The 23,932-nt window shown below is 44.0% G+C and overlaps 2 protein-coding genes across 2 annotated transcripts in view; both read right to left on the bottom strand.

Moving 5' to 3' along the window:
- relt (RELT TNF receptor) overlaps nt 1-15,232 on the bottom strand; it is a 30,622-nt gene extending 15,390 nt beyond the window's left edge. Inside the window, exon 1 of the mRNA XM_084143240.1 lies at nt 14,960-15,232. The gene's annotated coding sequence lies outside the window, so the exon portion shown is untranslated. The remainder of the gene's footprint in view (nt 1-14,959) is intronic.
- A 1,543-nt stretch (nt 15,233-16,775) lies between these two features.
- The window catches only part of LOC311101903 (rho guanine nucleotide exchange factor 17-like), a gene marked incomplete at its 5' end in the record, with an annotated part of 98,728 nt that continues 91,571 nt past the window's right edge, over nt 16,776-23,932 (bottom strand). Inside the window, 11 exons of the mRNA XM_084143138.1 lie at nt 16,776-19,296; nt 19,413-19,688; nt 19,919-20,093; nt 20,280-20,496; nt 20,617-20,703; nt 20,918-21,185; nt 21,359-21,603; nt 21,708-21,895; nt 22,248-22,321; nt 22,451-22,658; nt 22,821-22,939. Coding sequence (XP_083999264.1) covers nt 19,094-19,296; nt 19,413-19,688; nt 19,919-20,093; nt 20,280-20,496; nt 20,617-20,703; nt 20,918-21,185; nt 21,359-21,603; nt 21,708-21,895; nt 22,248-22,321; nt 22,451-22,658; nt 22,821-22,939 — 2,060 coding nt within the window. The 3' untranslated portion in view covers nt 16,776-19,093. The remainder of the gene's footprint in view (nt 19,297-19,412; nt 19,689-19,918; nt 20,094-20,279; nt 20,497-20,616; nt 20,704-20,917; nt 21,186-21,358; nt 21,604-21,707; nt 21,896-22,247; nt 22,322-22,450; nt 22,659-22,820; nt 22,940-23,932) is intronic.

Here is a 23,932-nt window from a genome sequence, read left to right as displayed (position 1 = left end):
TCAGGGAGATACATATACTGTTTGGTTCCCTCTCTTTCTACCACACACACACTGTTCTCTCTCAGTGTGGCAGTGTAGTCCGTGATACAGGCAAAGGGAACGTGCACACACTTACACTGCCTAGTCCTACAGAGCACTCAGAGTGGCACACACACACACACACACACACTTAGTATTCTCTCTCTTAGGCTAGGCTGGCTGCAGTGTACCTGTGCCTGTGACTGAGTAACTGGCATCACTTATACTGTCCTTCTCACCACAGCCACACCCTTTCTGCCTACAGACCCACAGGCCCTGCCCCTATACGCTCTCCACCGCCCTCAGCTCACCCATACACACACACACACACACACAAGCACGCATAGACACACACACATACACAGTGATTAGGCTGGGTAAAGTGTTGGTTATGACCGCTGACACTAACTAACATGTTTTGCTGTGTGGTCTGGGGGCAACATCACAATGTCCAGTCCTGGGCTCACCTTAACACACACACGCACACCTGGTGATTTGAATGATGTATGTCTTTGTACGCTATCCCCTACTGCTCCGCACACAGACCTACTAAACAGTTGGATATTTACAGTACATCTGCTCTACACAGACCTACTAAACAGTTGGATATTTACAGTACATCTGCTCTACACAGACCTACTAAACAGTTGGATATTTACAGTACATCTTCTCTACACAGACCTACTAAACAGTTGAATATTTACAGTACATCTGCTCTACACAGACCTACTAAACAGTTGGATATTTACAGTACATCTGCTCTACACAGACCTACTAAACAGTTGGATATTTACAGTACATGGTATTTACAGGGCAGTGGAGTGTGTGTGCGTCTCGGCTGTTAAATAACTTAACACAGGTCTGGAAAGCATCCCCATCCTTTCCTCTGAGAGGAGAGCTGTGGTAGCATTACACACTGCCAGCAACAGGAACAACCCCAAGCTCTTCCAGAAACAACCTCTGCAGACTCATGCCTCCGAGCCAACGCCAAACGGTCTCAGTACACACAAGCACATACAAAACATGTAATGAGTTTCTGATTTTGGGCAGAGGATCTAAACCTAAACATGGCCGTTGTGTCAAATGACAGGGTTCCAGAGAATCATTTCAGGGACAGGGAGAATGAGAAACTGAGAATTTAAAAACCACCACTTGGAAAAACACAAGAACTATGAGATGGGTTGCCTCTCCAAACTGAGGTGAAGCGAGAGAGGGAAAGATGGATAGAGAGAGAGAAGGATATAGAGGAGAGATTGACAGACAGGCTTACATTAGCCTCCCTGCCGATAGGGCTTTATTTTTAGACCCTTCGTTAAAAGGCTATAAAGGCTGGATGTAGGCTAATTACAGGTCGTTGGCCAGGCATAATGCCACACTGCCTTAAGAAGCTGTGGCTTTGGGAGCACTTGAGAGAAAACCCCTGATATCAATAAAACAACAACCACTATAGGGAGAAGGAAATAAACTGGACCTGCAATTAAGAGTTGCCATTTTGGAACGTGTCAAGTAACAAATTGGAATGATTTGGGAGCATCAGCTCTCCAAGGTGACCTGGTGAGACTTTTAGGAACCACGGGGTGTGAACATTTCTGCTACAGTCCAGCACTAACACCCCTGACGAAACTAATCCACTAACCATCAAGCCCTGATCAAGTGAATCCTTTGAAGGGTCTCCAGGAGTGAAACCAAAGAACATTGACCTAAATGTTTTCTGGTTCATCTCCTATTCTGGTCCACAGCAGACCTTTTAGGTTTCAGTGGGAGTGAAACAGCACTGATACAGCAATCTGAATCCCACCTCCCCAGCATCCATGGAGAACCAAACCATCCCAACCTAACCAGTACTAGTAATGTAACACAGACAGTGACCTGGCCTTGGGTTCATTGTGTCTGCTTGGAGAGAAGGACCCAGAGGATAGTATCAGTCGAGACTGAGAGGTGACCTGCTGCTTGGGGAGGAAGACCCAGAGGATAGTTACCTGCTCCTGGCTCTACACATCTTCTAACTCTATGGAATGCTGAGGACAACACGTCCAACAGCTGTGTGTGGTGTTGCATCTAAAGCCAGACAACTAAAACTACATCTCACCCCACAGCACCACTGCATGTCTCACTTCCTTTGTCCTGTGTGCACACTCTTAGAAAAAAGGGTTCCGAAAGGGTTCTTCGGCTGTCCCTGTAGGAGAACCCTTTTTGGTTCCAGGTAGAACCCGTTTTGGTTCCAGGTAGAACCCTATGTGTAAAGGTTTCTATATGGAACCCAACAGGGTTCTACCTGAAACCAAAAGGGTTCTAACAGACAGCCGAAGAACCCTTTTAGGTTCTAGACAGCACCTTTTTTTCTAAGAGTGCACATGTCATATCCTGTTTCAATTTTCACCCCATATCAGTTTCTGGACCACTGTACTCCTCTCACTACCCCTCTCTCTCTGTCCCTCCCCTCCCTCCTCTATCCCTCTCACTACCCCTTACTCTCTCTCCTCTCTCTTCCATCCCTCTAAACAATTCAGACTCATTCCCTTTCTCCCTCTCTCATTCTAGTTCTCAGTCTCTCCTCTCTTTCTAGTGCTCAGTCTCTCCTCTCTCTTTCTAGTACTCAGTCGCTCCTCTCTCTTTCTAGTACTCAGTCTCCTCTCTCTTTCTAGTACTCAGTCTCTCCTCTCTCTTTCTAGTACTCAGTCTCTCCTCTCTCTAGTACTCAGTCTCTCCTCTCTTTCTAGTGCTCAGTCTCTCCTCTCTCTTTCTAGTACTCAGTCGCTCCTCTCTCTTTCTAGTACTCAGTCTCCTCTCTCTTTCTAGTACTCAGTCTCTCCTCTATTTCTAGTGCTCAGTCTCTCCTCTCTCTTTCTAGTACTCAGTCTCTCTCTATTTCTAGTACTCAGTCTCTCCTCTCTCTTTCTAGTACTCAGTCTCTCCTCTCTCTTTCTAGTACTCAGTCTCTCCTCTCTCTTTCTAGTACTCAGTCTCTCCTCTCTCTTTCTAGTACTCACTCTCCTCTCTCTTTCTCTTCATGTATCCGTCTTTCCCCTCTCCTCTGTCAGTGTCTCTATCCTTCTTTCTCTGTCTATAGTCTCTCTATCTCCTTCGGTCTTCCCTCTTCTCTCTACCTCTTTCTGCTTCTGTCTCTCCCTTCATTTCCTCAGTATTGGTCTTGGCCTCAGAGCTGACAGTCCTGTGCTTGTAGTCTATTGTTTGTATTTTTCAGTTTTCATATCCTCCTTGTTTCCCGGCCTGTACCATCCATTTGCCGCGTCGCTTTGAGGGCAGAGAGGCAATGAGAGGCATGCAGAGGTAAAGAGGCAATGAGAGGCACTCATAAATGGAGAGATGGACTGAGGAATAGATGGGGAAGTTACTGGAAATTAACACCTCCAAAAATACACAGGACTATAATAAAGAACCCAACACAAACGCAAAAGATGGGGCTGAAAATGTAAAAAAAACTAAAGCTAGAGAGGAAAAGGAAGTTAAGAACAGTGGGGAGAAGAGGAGGGAGGGAGAGAAGGAGAAATACTATTTAAATCTGGTCAGCTGTGTTAAACAGTAATTATTGGGCTTTGCCAAACTCCCCCATCTTTGTTTGACCAATGGCAAAAATAGGGTGTGATGCCCACTGATTGCCAGTCACATTTTTGTTTTGTTAGCGGGCTAAAAAAAGAATACAAAAGAAAGAATGAATAGATGGCAAAAACATGTGCATCATTCCACAGTGGTTTTGGGTGAAGACTGAAATCACAGCCAAAGTGTCTAAAGCCTTTTTCTGGGGCCATGATGTCATGCTTGGGCTACACTGAGAAAAGCCTTGGGATTAAAGAAGGAGGGATATAGGAGGCATGAAACCACAACAGGAAAAAAGAGTGACTGGAATAGGTCTGTGAGTGCTCTATTTTTTTTTGCTATACAGTTGGTACATTCTCCCCGCCAGCATTCTCCTTCTCTTCTCTTTTTTTGCCTTCTATTGGGGGGGGGGGGGGGGGGATTTAATGAGGCACAATCAAGATGATTTCCACACTCTCAGCTGGTGTGTCCACACTCTCAGCTCGTGCAGTGTTTACCTGACGTCTGAGGAGGAGAGGGAAGCCAACCAGATACAAACACAGTCACTTACAGAGACACAGGAGAGACTATGTGATGTCACTGGGGTAAAATTCCACTGGAATGACATGGTGACATCACTCACTCGGAGTGCGACAGAGAGACAAACACACAGAGCCATAGAATTAGCATTAGTGGACAGGATATCCCCTCTACATGACATGCAGTGGTGCCCATGCTCATCACATCACCTCACAAGTCAGTGATTTGCATCCAGTTCTCCGGCAAGCTGGGGTACAACCTCTAATGTCACAATGGAAACAGAAGAGGGACACCAGAGGTGCAAGGACGCTACACGGTCCCCGTTTCCCTCAGCGTGACACACTTAGCAGCCTCTGTCAAGAATTTACAATGAGCTCAGGTTAGGGAAATAATCACATGGCCCCATTGATAGATACACCATATCTACAGTGAGCTCTAAAAGTATTTGGACGGTGACAATGTTGTTGTTGTTTTGGCTCTGTATTTCAGCACTTTGGATTTGAAATGATACAATGACTATGAGGTTCATATGAAGACTGACAGCTTTCATTTGAGGGTATTTTCATCCATACGTGTGAACCGTTTAGAAATTATAGCACTTTTTGTACATAGCTCGCCCATTTTAGAGAACCAAAAGTATTGGGACAAATTCACTTATATGTGTATTAAAGTAGTCCAAAGTTTAATATTTGGTCCCATCTTCCTAGCACGAAATGATTACATCAAGCTTGTGACTCTACAAACTTGTTGGACGCATTTGCTGTTTGTATTGGTTGTGTTTCAGATTATTTTGTGCCCAACAGAAATGAATGGTAAATAATGTATTGTGCCATTTTGGAGTCACATTAATTGTAAATAAGATGTTTCTAAACACTTTTACATGAATGTAGATGCTACCATGATTACGGATAGTCCTGAATGAATTTTGAATATGAGTGAGAAAGTTAGACGCACAAATATCATACCCCCCAAAAAATGCTAACCTCCCTTGTTATTGTAATGGTGAGAGGTTAGCATGTCGTGGGGATATGACACATGTGCGTCTTTCTCACTCATTATTCAGGATTCATTCAGGATTATCCGTAATCATGGTAACATCCACATTCATGCAGAAGTATTTAGAAACATATTATATTCTTATTTACAATAAAAGTGACTCCAAAATGACACAATACATTATTTACCATTCATTTCTATTGGGCACAAAATAATCTGAAACACAACCAAAACAAACAGCAAATGCGTCCAACAAGTTTGTAGAGTCACAAGCTTGATGAAATCATCGCATACTAGGAATATCTATACAAGGCATTTTTAACAGGTTTCAAGTGATGAGGAAAAGGCCCACACTTACATTGAGGGAGTATGTTTAGGTGAATGTGTTCGTATTCTTCCCTTTAGCGTTACAGACATAAACATAGGATCTAAATTAATACCTTATGCTAGAACAACTCAATACCTATGGAGCTGGATTCCTGGCCAATTCGCCAATGGTCTTAAATTCATTACCTAGAATGTAGCCACAGAAACTGAAATTACTTTTACGCACACAAGCATGCACATACACATGACATCACTTTGAGGCACAGACACTGCTGGAGAACGAGTGAAAATAAGAAAAACGATGAGACTATGAGAGCGGGGAAATCGTTAATGACAGCCTGGAACAATCAGCATTCCCAGGGGAAAGTCCCACCCTCTATGCGGTGGGGACGGTGGTGAAGGCTTCGGGGGAGATTTTGGTGTACAGGAGACAATTCAGATGGTGGCCATCATGTTCAGAAAATGCATTTAATGTCCTAACAGTCACCTGATACAATTGATCAGATGGCTCAATGGCCCTAAGGTCTCAACATATAGTCATTCTGAATGTATACATGCATCATCACAGACATTGGGTAATATGAGACTGATAACACTTTCAACAGCTTTCAATTGAACAAAGATTGCAGGTGTCTGGGAATGTCTGAGGAGAGTTCTCTTATCTCAGTAGGAAAATACAGTTTCACACTAAATGTCTTGATAATGTCCTTTATTACATACTGGGCCTCAGGGATACCAGAGTAAAGGTCAATCCAGTGTGTCCACAGCCGAACCCTTCAGTGGGAATGAGGGGCGTCATGCAGCAATTATTTTAGAGGGGGCACAAAGTACGTGAGGATGGAGGGAGGGTGGTCTGGACCGGAGGGTGGATGGGAGGGGGGCTTTACATTTTTCAAACACCTTAAACAGCTTTTTCCTGCAACCTAGAGCCATAATCATCACGCCTAATTCTGTTTTTTTTTTTTTATGTTGATTTTTTCTGCATAGGTTATCTGAGCATACCTCTATACCTGTTCAATTGTCATTTCAATTAATGATGCACATTGATTCTTTAAGAACTTTTAAATAACATCTCAATATACTGCCCTAACATGCCTAGGATATTACATCCACATTACAACAGAGTACATGGGATTATACCACACATCATCAATACAGGCACATATCATTAATACACACATCATGATATTGTCATAAGGTGCTAGATTACATTTAAAGCAAGTATTTTTCTGCATATCTAAGCATACCTCTTGAGCCGTCTGTATCTTCCTGACTGGTATTTTATAAACTACGTAAATAGAGTATGCATCTCTATAAAAAGCATCTCTGCTAAAATATGGGTAAAAGATTTAAAGGAATCAGTACTTTTCAGTGTGCCTCCTTCGCAAAATACTGTTGACAGATCTTTTTATAAATAATTATGATAAAACATTGGCTTAAAAATGAAGTTTAGTAATTAATTTAACATCAGAAAAATAAAAATAAAAGACAAATCTGAGGGGGCATGTAACTTTGTGCCCCCCTATGGGCATGACTCCTCTGGTGGGAATGATAACCAGCTCACGGGAATGTTAAATGACTCAATGAGTGTGTGTGTATATATGTAGACTGTGTTTATGAGCAGGGCTTTAGTCATGGGTGTTACAGTCAAGGCAGGTGGTACTTTCCTCATCTCTTCTCTTCTCTTAACTATCAGTTTGCCTCCTACAGTTTGCCCCCATTTCACACACATATACTTATGCATCATAAACATTTTAGTTGGGTTCAATATCTTTATGAAAAATATGCTGCCTGCAGAAATACAAGGTCTCAATTTTCTGCTGTGTTGAATGCCATCTCATTACTTGGTGGTTGTTTAAGCATCAAACATGGCTGCCGAAATAGTCACATGAATGACTGAGGCTAGGCTCCAAACCATCACAGAAAATCCTGTTCTGCCTGGTCACAAAGGACTGGAAGTTAGGCTTGACTGTGTATGTGTATACAGTGAGGGAAAAAAGTATTTGATCCCCTGCTGATTTTGTAAGTTTGCCCACTGACAAAGACATGATCAGTCTATAATTTTAACGGTAGGTTTATTTGAACAGTGAGAGACAGAATAACAACAACAAAATCCAGAAAAAACGCATGTCAAAATTTTTATAAATTGATTTGTATTTTAATGAGGGAAATAAGTATTTGACCCCTCTGCAAAACATGACTTAGTACTTGGTGGCAAAACCCTTGTTGGCAATCACAGAGGTCAGACATTTGGCAACTCGTACCTTCAGCTCCCTCCACAGATTTTCTATGGGATTAAGGTCTGGAGACTGGCTAGGCCACTCCAGGTCCTTAATGTGCTTCTTCTTGAGCCACTCCTTTGTTGCCTTGGCCATGTGTTTTGGTTCATTGTCATGCTGGAATACCCATCCACGACCCATTTTCAATGCCCTGGCTGAGGGAAGGAGGTTCTCACCCAAGATTTGATGGTACATGGCCCCGTCCATCGTCCCTTTGATGCGGTGAAGTTGTCCTGTCCCCTTAGCAGAAAAACACCCCCAAAGCATGTTTCCACCTCCATGTTTGACGGTGGGGATGGTGTTCTTGGGGTCATAGGCAGCATTCCTCCTCCAAACACGGTGAGTTGAGTTGATGCCAAAGAGCTCGATTTTGGTCTCATCTGACCACAACACTTTCACCCAGTTCTCCTCTGAATCATTCAGATGTTAATTGGCAAACTTCAGACAGCACTGTATATGTGCTTTCTTGAGCAGGGGGACCTTGCGGGCGCTGCAGGACTTCAGTCCTTCGCGGGGTAGTGTGTTACCAATTGTTTTCTTGGTGACTCTGGTCACAGCTGCCTTGAGATCATTGACAAGATCCTCCCGTGTAGTTCTGGGCTGATTCCTCACCGTTCTCATGATCATTGCAACTCCACGAGGTGAGATCTTGCATGGAGCCCCAGGCCGAGGGAGATTGACAGTTATTTTATGTTTCTTCCATTTGCGAATAATCGCACCAACTGTTGTCACCTTCTCACCAAGCTGCTTGGCGATGGTCTTGTAGCCCTTTCCAGCCTTGTGTAGGTCTACAATCTTGTCCCTGACATCCTTGGAGAGCTCTTTGGTCTTGGCCATGGTGGAGAGTTTGGAATCTGATTGATTGATTGCTTCTGTGGACAGGTGTCTTTTATACAGGTAACAAGCTGAGATTAGGAGTACTCCCTTTAAGAGTGTGCTCCTAATCTCAGCTCGTTACCTGTATAAAAGACACCTGGGAGCCAGAAATCTTTCTGATTGAGAAGGGGTCAAATACTTATTTCCCTCATTAAAATGCAAATCAATTTATAACATTTTTGACATGCGTTTTTCTGGATTTTTTTGTTGTTATACTGTCTCTCACTGTTCAAATAAACCTAGCATTAAAATTATAGATGAATAATTTCTTTGTCATTGGGCAAACGTACAAAATCAGCAGGGGATCAAGTACTTTTTTCCCTCACTGTATGTGTGTGTGTGTGTGATTAGGTTTGGCTGGACGTAGCTGTGGCCACATCTTGCTCATTTTTGTCAGCATATATTATATTATCCCCTCCCATCTCCTGGATTCACCCAATCAAATTAACAGAAGAGAGAGCAGAAAAGAGCAGAAAAGCCTTTGGTTATCTTTTTTTTTTTTTATCAGAGGAAATTGAGATGTGGTTAATCAGGTGTGTGTGTGTGTGTGTGTGCATGTGTGCTTTTGTGTGTCTATTTTATGGAATTCCAGATCCTAATTCCAGAACCTAATTCCAATGCAGTTTTAATGAGCATCCCCTGAAAGTTGGAATTCTGCTGCGTGTCTAAAACCGAGATCACTCTGATCACTGGGATACAGCGTTCCGGGTTTGGGAATAATTCCCCTCTGGCACGTGTCTCAGAGTCTCTGGAATAGTTCCCCCTCTGATCACTGGGATACAGCGTTCCAGTTCGGAAATAGTTCCCCTCTGGCTCGTGTCGCAGAGTCTCTCCTTCAATTACAATGTTCCTGAGCCCTGCATCCACAGAACTGGGCCCAGGTCGAATTCAGACTCGGGATTGAAGTGGGAATTTCCTTGGCAGGGATATTCCTGGCTGACATTGGGATGGGGACCGCAGTGGCACGGGCCGACTGGATGTGTTCCCAACTGCTCCATTTATGGATGGCAGGACTGACGGATGGCTTGATTACAGCCCAGCCATGCCCCTGTATCCAACACACACATGCAGGCCAAAATGGTTTTAAGTCAGGGTATAAAATGTTTTCAAGATGTGTAGGAGAGTCAAAGTAAGATCCACAATTCCCAAAGAATATACCTGACCCGTTAACTATTACAATAGATCATGTATCACTTTGTACAGTGTGTGTGTGTTCCCAGTGAGTACAGTGTAATGTATGTAGGTTAGGTTGGCTTCCTCCTCTTGTCCCAAATCCTCATAGAGGTGAGAGGCTGCAGTAAGCTTCCTGTTGGATACAGTTGCTGTTGGAGTAACCACAGTTACAGTCACTATCAGCTGGGACATTTAAGAGCTTGATTGTGGTGTCTCCTCTTTTCTGTCTGTCTGCCTGCCTGTCTGCCCGTCTCTCTGTCTGCCTGTCTGGGAGTGCTGGGTGACCACCTTACAGAGGCTTTGGGTTCCTCATGAGACCTCAAAAGGTGACACTCCTTTCCTGCCATCCCTCCTTTGCACTCTACCTCAGTTTTCGTCCCACTGTTCTTAACCTCTTCCTTTCCCTCCTCCTTGAGACAAGACATTCACTCAAAGAAATTACAAACTCCAAAACCAATACGGGAATACAAACTCCCAAACCAATACGGGAATACAAACTCCCAAACCAATACGGGAATACAAACTCCCAAACCAATACGGGAATACAAACTCCCAAACCAATACGGGAATACAAACTCCCAAACCAATACGGGAATACAAACTCCCAAACCAATACGGGAATACAAACTCACAAACCAATAAGGGAATACAAACTCCCAAACCAATACGGGAATACAAACTCACAAACCAATAAGGGAATACAAACTCCCAAACCAATACGGGAATACAAACTCACAAACCAATACGGTAATACAAACTCCCAAACCAATAAGGGAATACAAACTCCCAAACCAATACGGGAATACAAACTCCCAAACCAATACGGGAATACAAACTCCCAAACCAATACGGGAATACAAACTCCCAAACCAATACGGGAATACAAACTCCCAAACCAATACGGGAATACAAACTCCCAAACCAATACGGGAATACAAACTCACAAACCAATAAGGGAATACAAACTCCCAAACCAATACAGGAATACAAACTCACAAACCAATAAGGGAATTCAAACTCCCAAACCAATAAGGGAATACAAACTCACAAACCAATAAGGGAATACAAACTCCCAAACCAATACGGGAATACAAACTCACAAACCAATAAGGGAATACAAACTCCCAAACCAATACGGGAATAAAAACTCACAAACCAATAAGGGAATACAAACTCCCAAACCAATAAGGGAATACAAACTCCCAAATCAATACGGGAATACAAACTCCCAAACCAATAAGGGAATACAAACTCACAAACCAATAAGGGAATACAAACTCCCACATTGACACACCCTCCTCTATATCCAGGCCGTGCTTGGCTCACCCATTCTCTACCAGAAAGTATTGGGGTGAACCTTTCTCATTTCAGGCCCAGAGGTTTCCTGGTCAGGTCACAAAGCCCTACACTTTACATAACCAGTCCTACCCCAGGCCACTAGCAGGGAGTCCCACAGACAGACAGACACAAAGAGAGAGGAGTGAGTTATGAAAGACCCTCTCCTTTCCTCAGCTGCAGTGGGAGGGGTCCTATTTATATAACCAAGCAGGAATTTGGCCCTTCACAATGGAACTTTCTGCAAAGAATTTGGCCTGCATGATAACATGACTCCCCTCCTCTTGGAGAAAGCTTCAGGAGCACCAGTGTCTGTGTCCATAGTACACATGTGTGTGTGTGTCCATAGTACACATGTGTGTGTGTGTCCATAGTACACATGTGTGTGTGTGTCCATAGTACACGTGTGTGTGTGTGTGTGTATCAGTAAAACAGAGGGTTGTGTATGTGTCAGTGACGTTAACACTGATATAGTATGTCCTCCTCTGGGGACATCAAACACTTTCATCACTGCTGGGCCGTTTGCCTTTTGTGGGCAATGACAGGAGATGGTTTTAAGAGGAATTAAATGTCTAAAATAGTGGCTGGTTAAAGTCTGTGGCCAGTTAAATGACACCCATGAGATAGATTCACAGTTCTGCACCGGGGCAATCCATGGTTTGCCAAAATGCACACAGACAAATATATATTACAGATAGGCCTAAGTTGAATGGCAAACACACCCAGTAGGCAAGACACAACAATGATGGAACAATTATGGCATAATTAGTAGGTCACACCTGTGGATAGCGTCTGAGACTAACCGTGAATTGTTATTCACTGCTGGAAAACACTGCTGAAAATAACAACGCATCAAAAACTAAATCAACGAAAACAATTTATTGTTGATACAAGATGTAATAGTTCTCTCTGCAACTGCTTTGGGCTGGTATCACTGGCCTAGATAAAGCCTCTTGTACCAAAATCCACTTAAGACTATGATAGTTTGGGTCTATAGACATCTATGGTATCAAAGTTATATCAGATGACTATGGTAGTACCACAGTTAACTCCATTTAAATATGTTGGAGTCACAGGCATGTAATTCAAGTTCAGTCTAACATAAACCTATCAATGATATACATTTATATACACTGATATATATACACTGAACAAAAATACAAACGCAACATGCAACAATTTCAAAGATCTTACTAGATTTGACTGAATTACAGTTCATATATGGAAATCAGTTAATTGAAATAAATGTATTTGGCCCTAATCTATGGATTTCACATGACTGGGAACACAGATATGCATCTGTTGGTCACAGATACCTTTAAAAAATGTAGGGGCGTGGATCAGAAAACAGTCAGTATCTGGTGTGACCACCATTTGCCTCATGCAGTGTGACACATCTCCTTCGCATAGAGTTGATCAGGCTGTTGATTGTGGCCTGTGGAATGTTGTCCCACTCCTCTTCAATGGCTGTGCAAAGTTACTGGATATTGGAACTGGAACACGCTGTCGTACACGTCGATCCAGAGCATCCCAAACATGCTCAATGGGTGGCATGTCTGTTGAGTATGCAGGCCATGGAAGAACTGGGACATTTTCAGCTTTCAGGAATTGTGTACAGATCTTTGTGACATGGGGCCGTGCATTATCATTCTGAAACATGAGGTGATGTGTCGGATGAATGGCACGACAATGGGCCTCAGGATCTCGTCACGGTTTCTCTTTGCATTCAAACTGCCATCGATAAAATGCAATTGTGTTCGTTGTCCGTAGCTTATGCCTGCCCATACCATAACCCCACCGCTACCATGGGAACATTCGATTCTCTGGCAGCAGCTCTGGTGGACATTCCTGCAGTCAACACGCCAATTGCACGCTACCTCAAAACTTGAGACAACTGTGGCATTATGTTGTGTGACAAAACTGCCCTAAAAATGGTCAAAGACTCCAGCCACCCTAGTCATAGACTGTTCTCTCTGCTACCGCACGGCAAGCGGTACCGGAGCGCCAAGTCTAGGTCTAAAAGTCTTCTTAACAGCTTCTACCCCCAAGCCATAAGACTCCTGAACAGCTCATCAAATGGCTACCCGGACTATTTGCATTGTTCCCCCCACACTAGTTGACTGACAGGGGCGCTGTTTTGAAGCCACCACACCTCCATCTTGGCAATCCCCCACCATCGTAAAAAATATTTAGAAATGCATTTATTGATGTCTACATTTGTTTTTGCCACGTTTATTATATTACAGACACATTAATACATACTTTTAAATTATATTATGTGAGCTAAATATAAAAAAGTAAAAAATATATATACTAATATTTTCCTTAAAGTATAACTTTTAGAAGGTGACTGTCCCCACTGCAACAACAAAAATAGTTAAATACATGTAATTTTGTCCTTGAAACAAATATTGGAATTCTACTGTACTTGAAATAATATAGAATTGCATTGATTCCTATGGAGGACTGCTCCTTCTGGGGAGTGCCAATATGGCCGACCGGTGGCTTCAAAGCCTCTCATTGGCCAATACACAGCAACAGCAATCCAGGTTTATACATAATTGAAACCTACCTGTGGATTTATTTAGTCTCGGTCTGTGATACCAACCCGTAGTGACAACTAGTCTATTCACTGAGGTCATCACTAGTTACCACAGCCACAAAGTAATACACCCCGCCTATTTGTATAATTTATCTTCTTAAAATATGATTTTAAACCTAACCTTAACCACACTGCTAACGTTATGCCTAACCCTGACCTTAAATGAAGACCAAAAAGCTCATTGTAGTTGCAATAAATGTATACGATAGTCAATTTTGACCTTGTGGCTGTGATAATTAGTGGAAACCCTGAAATTCAGATCCAGCACGGAAAGGGGATTATTGGGTTCCACCCATGATTAATAGGCTACAAGTGAGGTCATCACGCACCCATGCGTGGCAGTGCGTGGTGGAGCGCGAGGGGAGGCATGCGCCTCAGTTAGGCGATAGTTACAAGACCATAGTTACAATATAATGGATCACATCTCACGTACAACGTGTCACTCACAGACGGTCGGAGAGTTTAGAAGTGAGTTGAGAAAATTAGACAGAAGGACCTCTAAGTTTTGACAACTTTCTAACTATGAAAATCTATGTTTAGTGTGCCTTAACAACAGGTTATACAATTTTCATGATGTATTATGGATATAGCCCAGCCTTGGCTACTGCTCAAATTCATCTAGGCTATATGCGACACACGAGTCATAAAGACATGGCATCATACGCTGTCCATATTTCCACTCGCAATGTGACATTGTAGCATTGCTGACTAGGGAACAGCATTGCCTGCTGTGGCTGGGGAGATGTATCTCACAAAATGCGCCAATTACTTTCATTTTACTATCCCACAGACTCAGACAGAGCAACACAATACACAGACACCACCAAAATATGCTACACTAGCCTATTCTAAACATGGACTTCATAACAAAATTATGATATTGGGATAAACTTGAACAAGAGCATCAACTCGTGGTGACATCGTTTCAGTGAATATAACCAAACAAAGTGGTACATATACTTCCCATCCTTATAGAGCTCCAAAATTATAGGCTATTAAAAAAATGGGGGGAACTATTGCATGCTATAGCAAGATAATAAAACACCACAAATGCTATTCAATTTAATCGAAAGTGAAACGTCTTCATTGTAAGAACCAGCTCTACAAGTACACGCTATAGCCTATAGAAATGGGCTAATTGAGGTAATATTACTATGAATTGGAGAAATGCGTCGTAAAACATTCTAAAGGCTGTCAAACCAATAGCAGAACAGACAGACAAAGAGGCTCTAACATGAAACAAGCAAAATCATAACCGAAAAGTTTATACACTTACCAGATTGGTGGTTAAATCAGTGGTCTGGGACGATCATTGTCAGATATTCGCGTACGCTGTATATATAAGGGATATTTTAAAAACATAAAAATAAAATGCCGGTAGGAAGTAGGGCTACCCCTCGCGAGTTCTCTGATCCAGAAATTTAAATACAGTAAAGCAGCTACGTCATTGGCTAAAACCCGTGTGGCGCGCGCGGGCCCCCTTATTTCCCCCCTATTTTCTTTCCCTGCGCCTCCTCTGCTGCTGAACTCATCACGAGTCAATGCGGGGAATCCACGCGCACCGGGACGGCAACGCCGGTGAGTTAACGGGACCGGGAGCCATCTGTCGGTATTCATCCGCATCGCCTCTTAGTAGCTTGCTCGCGCATCAATCAGGGCGCCTAAAACGTTGCTATGACGACAGAGGCTGGCATACATAGTTTACACAACAGACCACCTAACTTTACTAACCTTACTGACTTGGCCAATAGGCTGCTTGTACTAGACTACTAAATGACTTGATAAAAGATCAAGAATGTCTTTGCCATGACTTAAAGGGTGTAGCCTATGCAAAAACAATGCTTGCACTGTACATGACACTGGGCCTTATATAATATAATAATATAATATGCCATTTAGCAGATGCTTTTATCCAAAGCGACTTACAGTCATGTGTGCATACATTTTTACGTATGGGTGGTCCCGGGGATCGAACCCACTACCCTGGCGTTACAAGCGCCATGCTCTATAAGTCAAAGAGCCTGTCATGGTTTAGAGAATGGTTACTAAAAGGATGGGATGCAAGTTCACTGTCCTCATTCTCTCTCCCTCCATGATTGAGATTCAATTCACTCCCACTCTTAACCTGCAGATGCAGCATTTAGAAAAATAGCCTGAAATAGAAATAGCGCTCTCTCGAAAACTACAGGGTGTGCAGACCTCTCTTTCTCTCTCAAAGATAATCTTCTGATAAAGCAAACTTTATTATATTTACAGTAGATAATTGTGAAAACCTAACATTCTCACTCCATCCCTAAACTTTTCCTCTGATTGTGAAAACCTAATACTCTGAAATGTTCTACTGGTCTGACTGAGTGTGTGAGTGAGTCTATGACACACTATCAACATCTCATTCTTCTGGCAGACAGGAGGTCTATTGTACAACACGTCTCAATCGGTCGTGTGTCTTCACTCATTGAGAGTGTGTGAGCGTAGACATTCATTCCCAGCCCCCCCGTACTAACACACAAATGCGGGTCATTTATCAGAGAATTTGACTTTGCTGTGTGTGTGTGTGTGTGTGTGTGTGTGAGAATGGTTTGTATAAAGCCCATTTCATCCAGGGATCTTCCAGTACTATACATTGTGTTGGTACAGAGGACTTACAGTCACTGTGGTGGTGTTAGTGTCACGGGTGGGATCTGAACCTCAGAGGGTGACACAGAGTTTTAGGTCGCAGCCAGGCCTACCTCATTATGAGAGCGCGAGTCCTCACCTCTGCTACAATAACTGCTGTAGTGATGCCGTCTTGCCTGAGATCTTGAGTTAGAAGTTAGATCCCATAGATAGGGTCCAGAGTTGTTCCCGGCCAGGTCCATGGATAAGTATTCTTCACTCCTGGCTCTGGAAAACGACAGGGTGTGCAGGCAGACAGACAGACAGACATCACACGATAAATCCCAACTCCCAGCGGCGTAAGAACTGCTATAGACACCTGGTAGTCAGGCACCAGTGAAATTATTTAATTCCAAAGAACCCGAAGTGACCAAACAGAAACGGAAACAGGAAAAAACTGTTAAGTAAGCATGACAACTGAAGTATTACCATTGATGCTGTCTCCTTACTCTTTTTTATTTTATTTATTTTGTGACAGTTATAATTTATACGTGACTGACAGCGCATGCCAGAGGAGAAAAAACATAGACAAGTATATAAAAATATGCCATTAGATTCATATCAACAATTGAGGACAGCGGGTGCACTATTTACAGAAAAAAAGGCAATACATACCGATATTTACATTACACAATAGACTTCTTTCACACACTGGCAGAAAGGTTACATACAAGAGTTACTGAAATTTACTAGGATGGCAGCATGAAATTATAGTGACGATTAGAAGTAGTGTGAATGGTCAATTCTGAATGTCTTTGCCACAGTGATATTCTACTAAATTCTGTTACTTGATTAACATGAAAGCTAGCATGGAAGTCTTTTACTTCATATTCTACAATGTTGTGTTTATAAATGTAGTATGCAGTTACTGTGAAAACAGAGGTGGGTGGGGGACCATGGAAATATAATGGGTAGAAAGAACTTAGTTCTAAAATCCACATGGTTCCACACAGTCTACCCAATATGACAGCTCAATAAAATGGATAGAATAACCAACAATAATTCCACACTTTGCTAAAGTACAGAGCACTTAGCAAGTACACAGAGACATGCTGCTCCACTAACATTCGTCTACACAGTGACACAAGCTGCTGCACCAACATACGTCTACACAGAGACACAGCTAGCAGCAGTTGAGTATCAAAGGACCAGGTTATCCGATTATATTTTACATTTTAGTCATTTAGCAGACACTCTTATCCAGAGCAACTTACAGGAGCAAGTAGGGTTATGCCTCGCTCAAGGGCACATTGTCAGATTTGTTTCACCTAGTCGGCATGGGGATTCGAACTAGCGACCTTTCGTTTACTGGCCCAAGGCTTTTAACCACTAGGCTACCTGTCGCGCCTGATTATCTGTTAGCCTCTTCATTGGCTCACAGTGGGGGAATTAGCCTAATGCTAATGCATTTGGTAGGAGTGGTTGAAGGTGATGTCCCCAGATGGTTTGTAGGGGAGTAGTGGCTTGGAGAGAGAAAACACTATCACCACTTGACCCTGAACTTGAGGACACTGGTTTGTGTGTGTGTGTGTATTTGTGTTGTTATGTAGGCTGTGTGTGTGTGTGTGTGTGTGTGTGTGTGTGTGTCAGAGCTCCTGTAAATCACCACCTCTTAGGGGCAAAGAAAGAGAGAAAAATACATCTATAAATTAAGTGCTGTAAAAAATACAAAGCTAAAATCAAAAACATAAATACTGTACAAACATATCTCTCCTACTACAGCCCCCAAAACAAATGCTTTAAAACACACTTCACTGCAGTAGTGGGATGTTGTTTAATTTCTTTTTAAATAGAAAGAAAAAGTGATTATGGGTGAGAAAGAGGTGTATGTATGGGTGTGTGAGTCATAGGCTATGGAGAGACGAGCTGTGTTTTGTCAAACGAGTGAAGAAATTGTGTGTGTGTGTTTATAGAGTCTTAGTAGGTACCCTTGCCATATATTGCACATTGGTTACTTGTATAATGTTACTCTTTAGTCTCCTTCATCTCCTTTTTCTATCCCTTTCTCCTCTCCTCCGTAGGATGGAGTGTTCGCATGGTGTGGGCCAAAAAGAGGAATCCAAAGATGGATGTTTGACCCCCTTCCTCCAGCCCTTCTTCAAACTTCTTGTTCCATTGTTACTTCCATCAGTCCAGCATTTGGCTTTTTGCAGAGTTCACAATCCTCTTCCCATCACTCGCCTTTCACCATGTCTGCCTCAATCTCTCTCTCTCTCTCCTTATCCTTCACCTAATCGGTCTGTCCTCATCCACACTCTATTTCCCTCTCTCTTTCCCTCTCTCTTCCCCTCTCTCGCTCTCTCTTGTTCCCTCTCTCCTAGTAAAGTCTGTAGAGTTTCATTATGACAGAGTCCACAGACTGAGCAGTACAAGTGGAGGGTGATTCATGCCGAAACACCAAGCACACACCACTCAGCGTTTAACAACACACACAGTTGCATCGGAACAAACTAAAACAACAACAGAAAGCTGGTTTGAAGCGACCCTGTAGTTTTTCAGTCTGGGCTAACAACACCCATGCACAGAGAGATCAGAAGATCGAGCAAAGGACAAAAATAACTGGACCTAATAAAAGGGGGAGGGGTTTGAGGAGGAGGAGGGCGGGGTTTGTGTGCGGTTTCAGCTGATGGTGGGGTTTAAAAGGGACTCTCATTGGCTCAGACCCGGGCCAGGGGGCTTGGCCTCACACCCTCCAGAGCAGTATGTTGCTGGTGCTGAGGGGGTGGGCTTTGATAAATGGGGCCGGCTGTTTGGCTCAGACCCTCCACAGCAGTAAGTGGTTGGTGCTGTCGTCCCGCCCCACTGTCTCACTGCTATTGGTCAGACGGAAGTCCTCGTAGCCGTCGCCACCTGAGATCACCAGCTGATTGGTTTTCACGGGTAGGAGGGTGGAGGCTCGTCGGTGAGCGGAGTCCCGCCTCTGCAGACCCCCATTACCCCCATCAACACCACTCTGGGCTGGGTTGCCTAGGAGACAGAGGAGTTCAAAGGTCATGAATTTGGAAGTATCCCTTTAAACATTGTATGACAAATGTGTTTGTAAGCAATTATGGTGCTTGAAGTGACGTGGTTACCTGTGGTATAGGCGGGCAGGGGGAAGTTGACGTCGAAGCCTTCAGGTAGTTCTATGGAGGTGAGGAACCTCACATGGCCAGTGTGTCCGTGAGCAGAGCCCATGGGGGTCAGGGGTGACCGCAGCGTCCCTGACACCGTCCCAGAGCTGACGGCTGGGATAGACAGGGTCAGGACCACCCCTGCACTGGTCCCGATCCACAGCAGGTCCTTACAGGCCAGGAGAGCTGTGATCCTCAGACACGCTGCCTTGTGCTGCCGGATGATCGCATCCGAACCTGGGCAGGGAGAGGGGATGAAGGGGAAGGTCAGAGAGAGAGAGAGAGAGGAGGGCGATGAGGACAAACGTCTTATTTAGAACTGGTGCTGCCATCTACTGGTTAAGCGATGTAATGCGCTGACTCTGAATTTGTATATGTGTGTGGGTGTGTGTGCATTGTAACTGCCGTTGTTAATGCAGTAAAGGTCTACGATGTTTTGGACACTTATGGTGTGTGCTCTGTGTTACCTGCAAGCATCTTGTGCACGGCGGGAGCCACGTCCACCTCGGTCAGGCTGTCCCAGGTCTGGGCATGGTAAAGTCTGATCTGGGCGCTACCCTGGAGTGCCAGCCACACCCCCTGGCCATAGCTCACCATGCAGGTAACACACCTACTGCTGTCTGTGCCCACCTGGAACCAGTGCTGCAGGGGAGAGAGAGAGAGAGAGAGAGAGGTTACAACCACCCATCAGATATTCATTTCATCTATCCATCCCATCCATTAGTCCACCCACCCACCCATTGATCCATCCATTCATTCATTCATTCATTCACCCATCGTTCCATCCATCCACCCATCTATTGTGAATGGACTGTAATGTGACCATACCTCCTGCACCAGTGTGGTTGTGTTGATGATGAGAACACGGTTCTGTGAACCACACCACAGCTTCCCCCCAACCGGGACCATCTTAGTGACAGGACTACTGGGCGTGCCCAGACTCAACGTCTGAGATGACTGGGCGTCCCAGAAACTCCCCGCCTCCCTCTGGTAGACGATCACCTCTCCGTTGGCCAGGGACACAAACACCTTGTTGTCCAGGTACCTGAGAGAAGAGAGGGAGGGGATTGTCAGACAATGAAGTAGCAAATCAACAAATAAAGTCAAGATAAAGTGGTAGACTTATCCGATGGGGGCTAACATTAAACCAGCCAGCCATACTCACAGGATACACAGGATGGAGGCAGAATGCTGCATCTTCATGCTGTTCTTACGGTTGCGGATGTTGTCTGATGACTGGTACACATGGATACTGAGAGAGAGTTCAAAACACTGAGTTAGGATTTGTGTCTGTATGTTTGTGTATGTATGTGTGTGTATATGTGTGTGTGTTTGTGTGTGTGTGTATGTGTGTATGTTTGTATGTGTGTATGCGTCTGTGTGTATGCGTCTGTGTTTGTGTGTGTGTGTATGTGTCTGTGTGTCTGTGTATGTGTGTGTGTGTGTGTGTGTGTGTGTGTGTTTACCATCCGTCCTCTGTGCCCAGCCACACAGAGCTCTGGTAGGCCTCTGGGTCAATGCTGAGCAGATCCTCCAGACTGGCTCTAGTGAAGGATCCCCGGGAGGAGCGACGCATGGCTCTTCCGTCCATGGGGCTCTTGCTGTGGGGTCGACCTCTTCCACCCACCCCTAGCCTGCCTGGAGCTCCATAAGGACTGGCCTCTGGGTACTCCTGCTCCTCCTCACTACTGGTGGTCTCTGTAGCCATGTCCTTAGAACCAGACCCCTCCTCATCTAGGACAGAGGGACAAAGGATAGTTATGGTGTTTGAGTCGGTGCATACTCGTTACCATAGCTGGATGAATGGATGGCTTGTGTGTGTGTGTGTGTGTGTGTGTGTGTACTCACTGCCATAGCTGGATGAATGGATGGCCTGTGTGTGTGTGTGTGTGTGTGTGTGTACTCACTGCCATAGCTGGATGACACAGTAGAGTGACTGGCTTGGCTCTGCAGAGTGGAGGAGGGGCTTGGAGAATCTTCATCGTCCGTGTCATCACTGTCAAACGGAACTAACTCAGGCCCCGCCCCTGAAGGGGGCTCAGTCAGCTCCAGCGACGAATGAGAGATGGAGATGTGTAGCTGCTGCTGCTGGGATGGGGTGGAGTCAACAGCTACAGGGGGAAGGGCAGGGGAGGGCTCCACTCCACGTTCCCTAGGAGACACAGGATGCAGTAACGTTAGCTAAGCAATGCAGGACATCAACAGTAAAGACTGATCTATATGTTTGTGTTTGTATACTATGCTCTGTGTACCAACCTCCCCTTGAGTCCAGGGACAGCAGCGATGCAGATGATCCTAGCGGAGCAGACGGCGATGCAGGCCTCTACAGTGGGCTGGTCTCTGATGTTGAGCAGACACACCTGGCCCACGTAGCCATCACTGTTACACACCCACACCTCACTGCTGCTCTCTGGACAACTGTGGCTGGGGGAGGCACAGGAGAACTGGGGAGGGAGACACAAGACAGGATAGGAGGGAAAGGATTATGAATACTCAAGTAGGCACGTTCTCCATCACAAAACCCTAAGCTTTCCCATGGACAGTCAGACTGGCCAGGTAACCATGTCACACCACCAGGGTTGGGCTCAATTCCAATTGAAGGCAGTTAATTGAAGAGGTAAAGTAAAATTACAATTAGATAATAATTGACTTCTCAATAAACTGAAAAGTAGAAGCTATTTATTTCACAGATTTACATTTCAGAATTTCAAATTCAAATCACTTTCTGAATTGGCTGCCTTCAATTCTAATTGAGCCCAACCCTGCACACCACCAGGACAGGCTGGTCTCTCTCACCTGCATCCCACTACGAGTCTTCATGATGGGGATAGCCTTCAGGAACTCTGGGTCCCACTGCTCCTTATTCATTGCTACACACACAGGACAAAGGAAGGGAGAGATGGAGGTTATTAACCTACAGTTTAATCTCAAGAGAAAGACTCAAGTGAACTATCCCTTTAATACGATGTTAAATAACATAAACATGTGTTTCCTCATACCCAGTTTCTTCTTGGCATCTTCGAAGGCCTGTTGGAAGTTGCTGCGTGTGTCTGGGGAGCTGAACTCGAAGACGAAGCTGGTTTCTGCCGAGGCGGTGGTGAGCTCCAGCTTGGTGGGCAGGAAGGTCATACTGAAGGCTAGAGACTGTTTCTCTGCTAGCTCCCTGTGGACCGACGCCATCAGGTCCTTTATCACGTCATCCAGAGACTGGGCAGCGAGAGAGAGGGAGGAGGAGGAAGAGAGAGGAGGTAGGTTAAAGGAGGTTTCTCAGAGAGAGAGAGAGAGCGGGGGGAGGAACTAAATGTAATTGTTTATGTGTGTATGAGATTTGTTAGATGTCTATGAGGCGTGTGTGTGTGTGTGTGTTACCTGGTGAGGGAAGCTGAGAGTCTCTGATAGTTTGCTGATCTGTCCCAGTGTACTCAGGTCCTCGTCCAGTCGACCAATCATCTTCTGGATGGTCTCTTTGTTGGTTGCCTGAGAGGGGCCTAACATACAGGAAAAGAGATGATGACATCTCTCGTACTCACAGGAAACTACAGATCCCATGAGCACTGGGATACAGGAAGAACTACAGTATAATCTCAGTTGGTAGAGCATGGCGCTTGCAACGCCAGGGTTGTGGGTTCGATTCCCACTGAGGACCAGTACGAAAACATTTATGCACTAACTACTGTAAGTCGCTCTGGATAAAAGTGTCTGCTAAATGACAAAAATGTAAAAAATATAAACTACACATCCCATGAGCACTGGGATACAGGAAGAACTACGGTATAATCTCAGATACATACAGTGCATTCGGAAAGTATTCAGACCCTCACATTTTGTTACGTTACAGCCTTATTCTAAAATTGATTAACTTGTTTTTCCCCCCTCATCAATCTATACACAATACCCCATAATGACAAAGCAAAAACAGGTTTTTAGAATTATGACATTTACATAAGTATTCAGACCCTTTACTCAGTCCTTTTTTTTCTTTTTTTTTAAAATTGTTTTTTAGGGGGTAGATCAGCTTTAATATTGCAGATAGATTGGAGCTTCCATCAATGTAATTGTCTGCATCACTTCCAATCCCCCATATGTTTTTTTTTCTCGCAAATATACATACACACACATACATACATACACATATCCTTTTAAAAATATATTTCCCTTTATTACTTTCCAACCCCACCACCCCTTCCCTAATTGGAGTAAACTAGTCAACAACAATGCTTAGGCCTCTACTTCCAGCTTATACATACTATATACATTTTATGGAAACTCAATTTTACAATAATTCTATTTTGTTTGTTTTTACTCCTGAACTTCCTCTACCCTCAACCTCTCCGATCATTTTCACGATGTCCATCCTGTTTGCTTCTATATGCCATATCTTTCTAACTGTGCTCTTTCACAAAAGCTCTCAACCTACAACCTATATACTTATTATGGACACAGTATGCTTACATTATTAGTTATCTTGTTGATATTAGTTG

This window comes from Coregonus lavaretus (genome assembly GCF_964263955.1).
Source record: "Coregonus lavaretus genome assembly, chromosome: 26".
Lineage (NCBI taxonomy): Eukaryota > Metazoa > Chordata > Actinopteri > Salmoniformes > Salmonidae > Coregonus > Coregonus lavaretus.
Note: the sequence above shows the minus strand (reverse complement) of the source record. Positions and strands in the feature narration are given on the sequence as shown.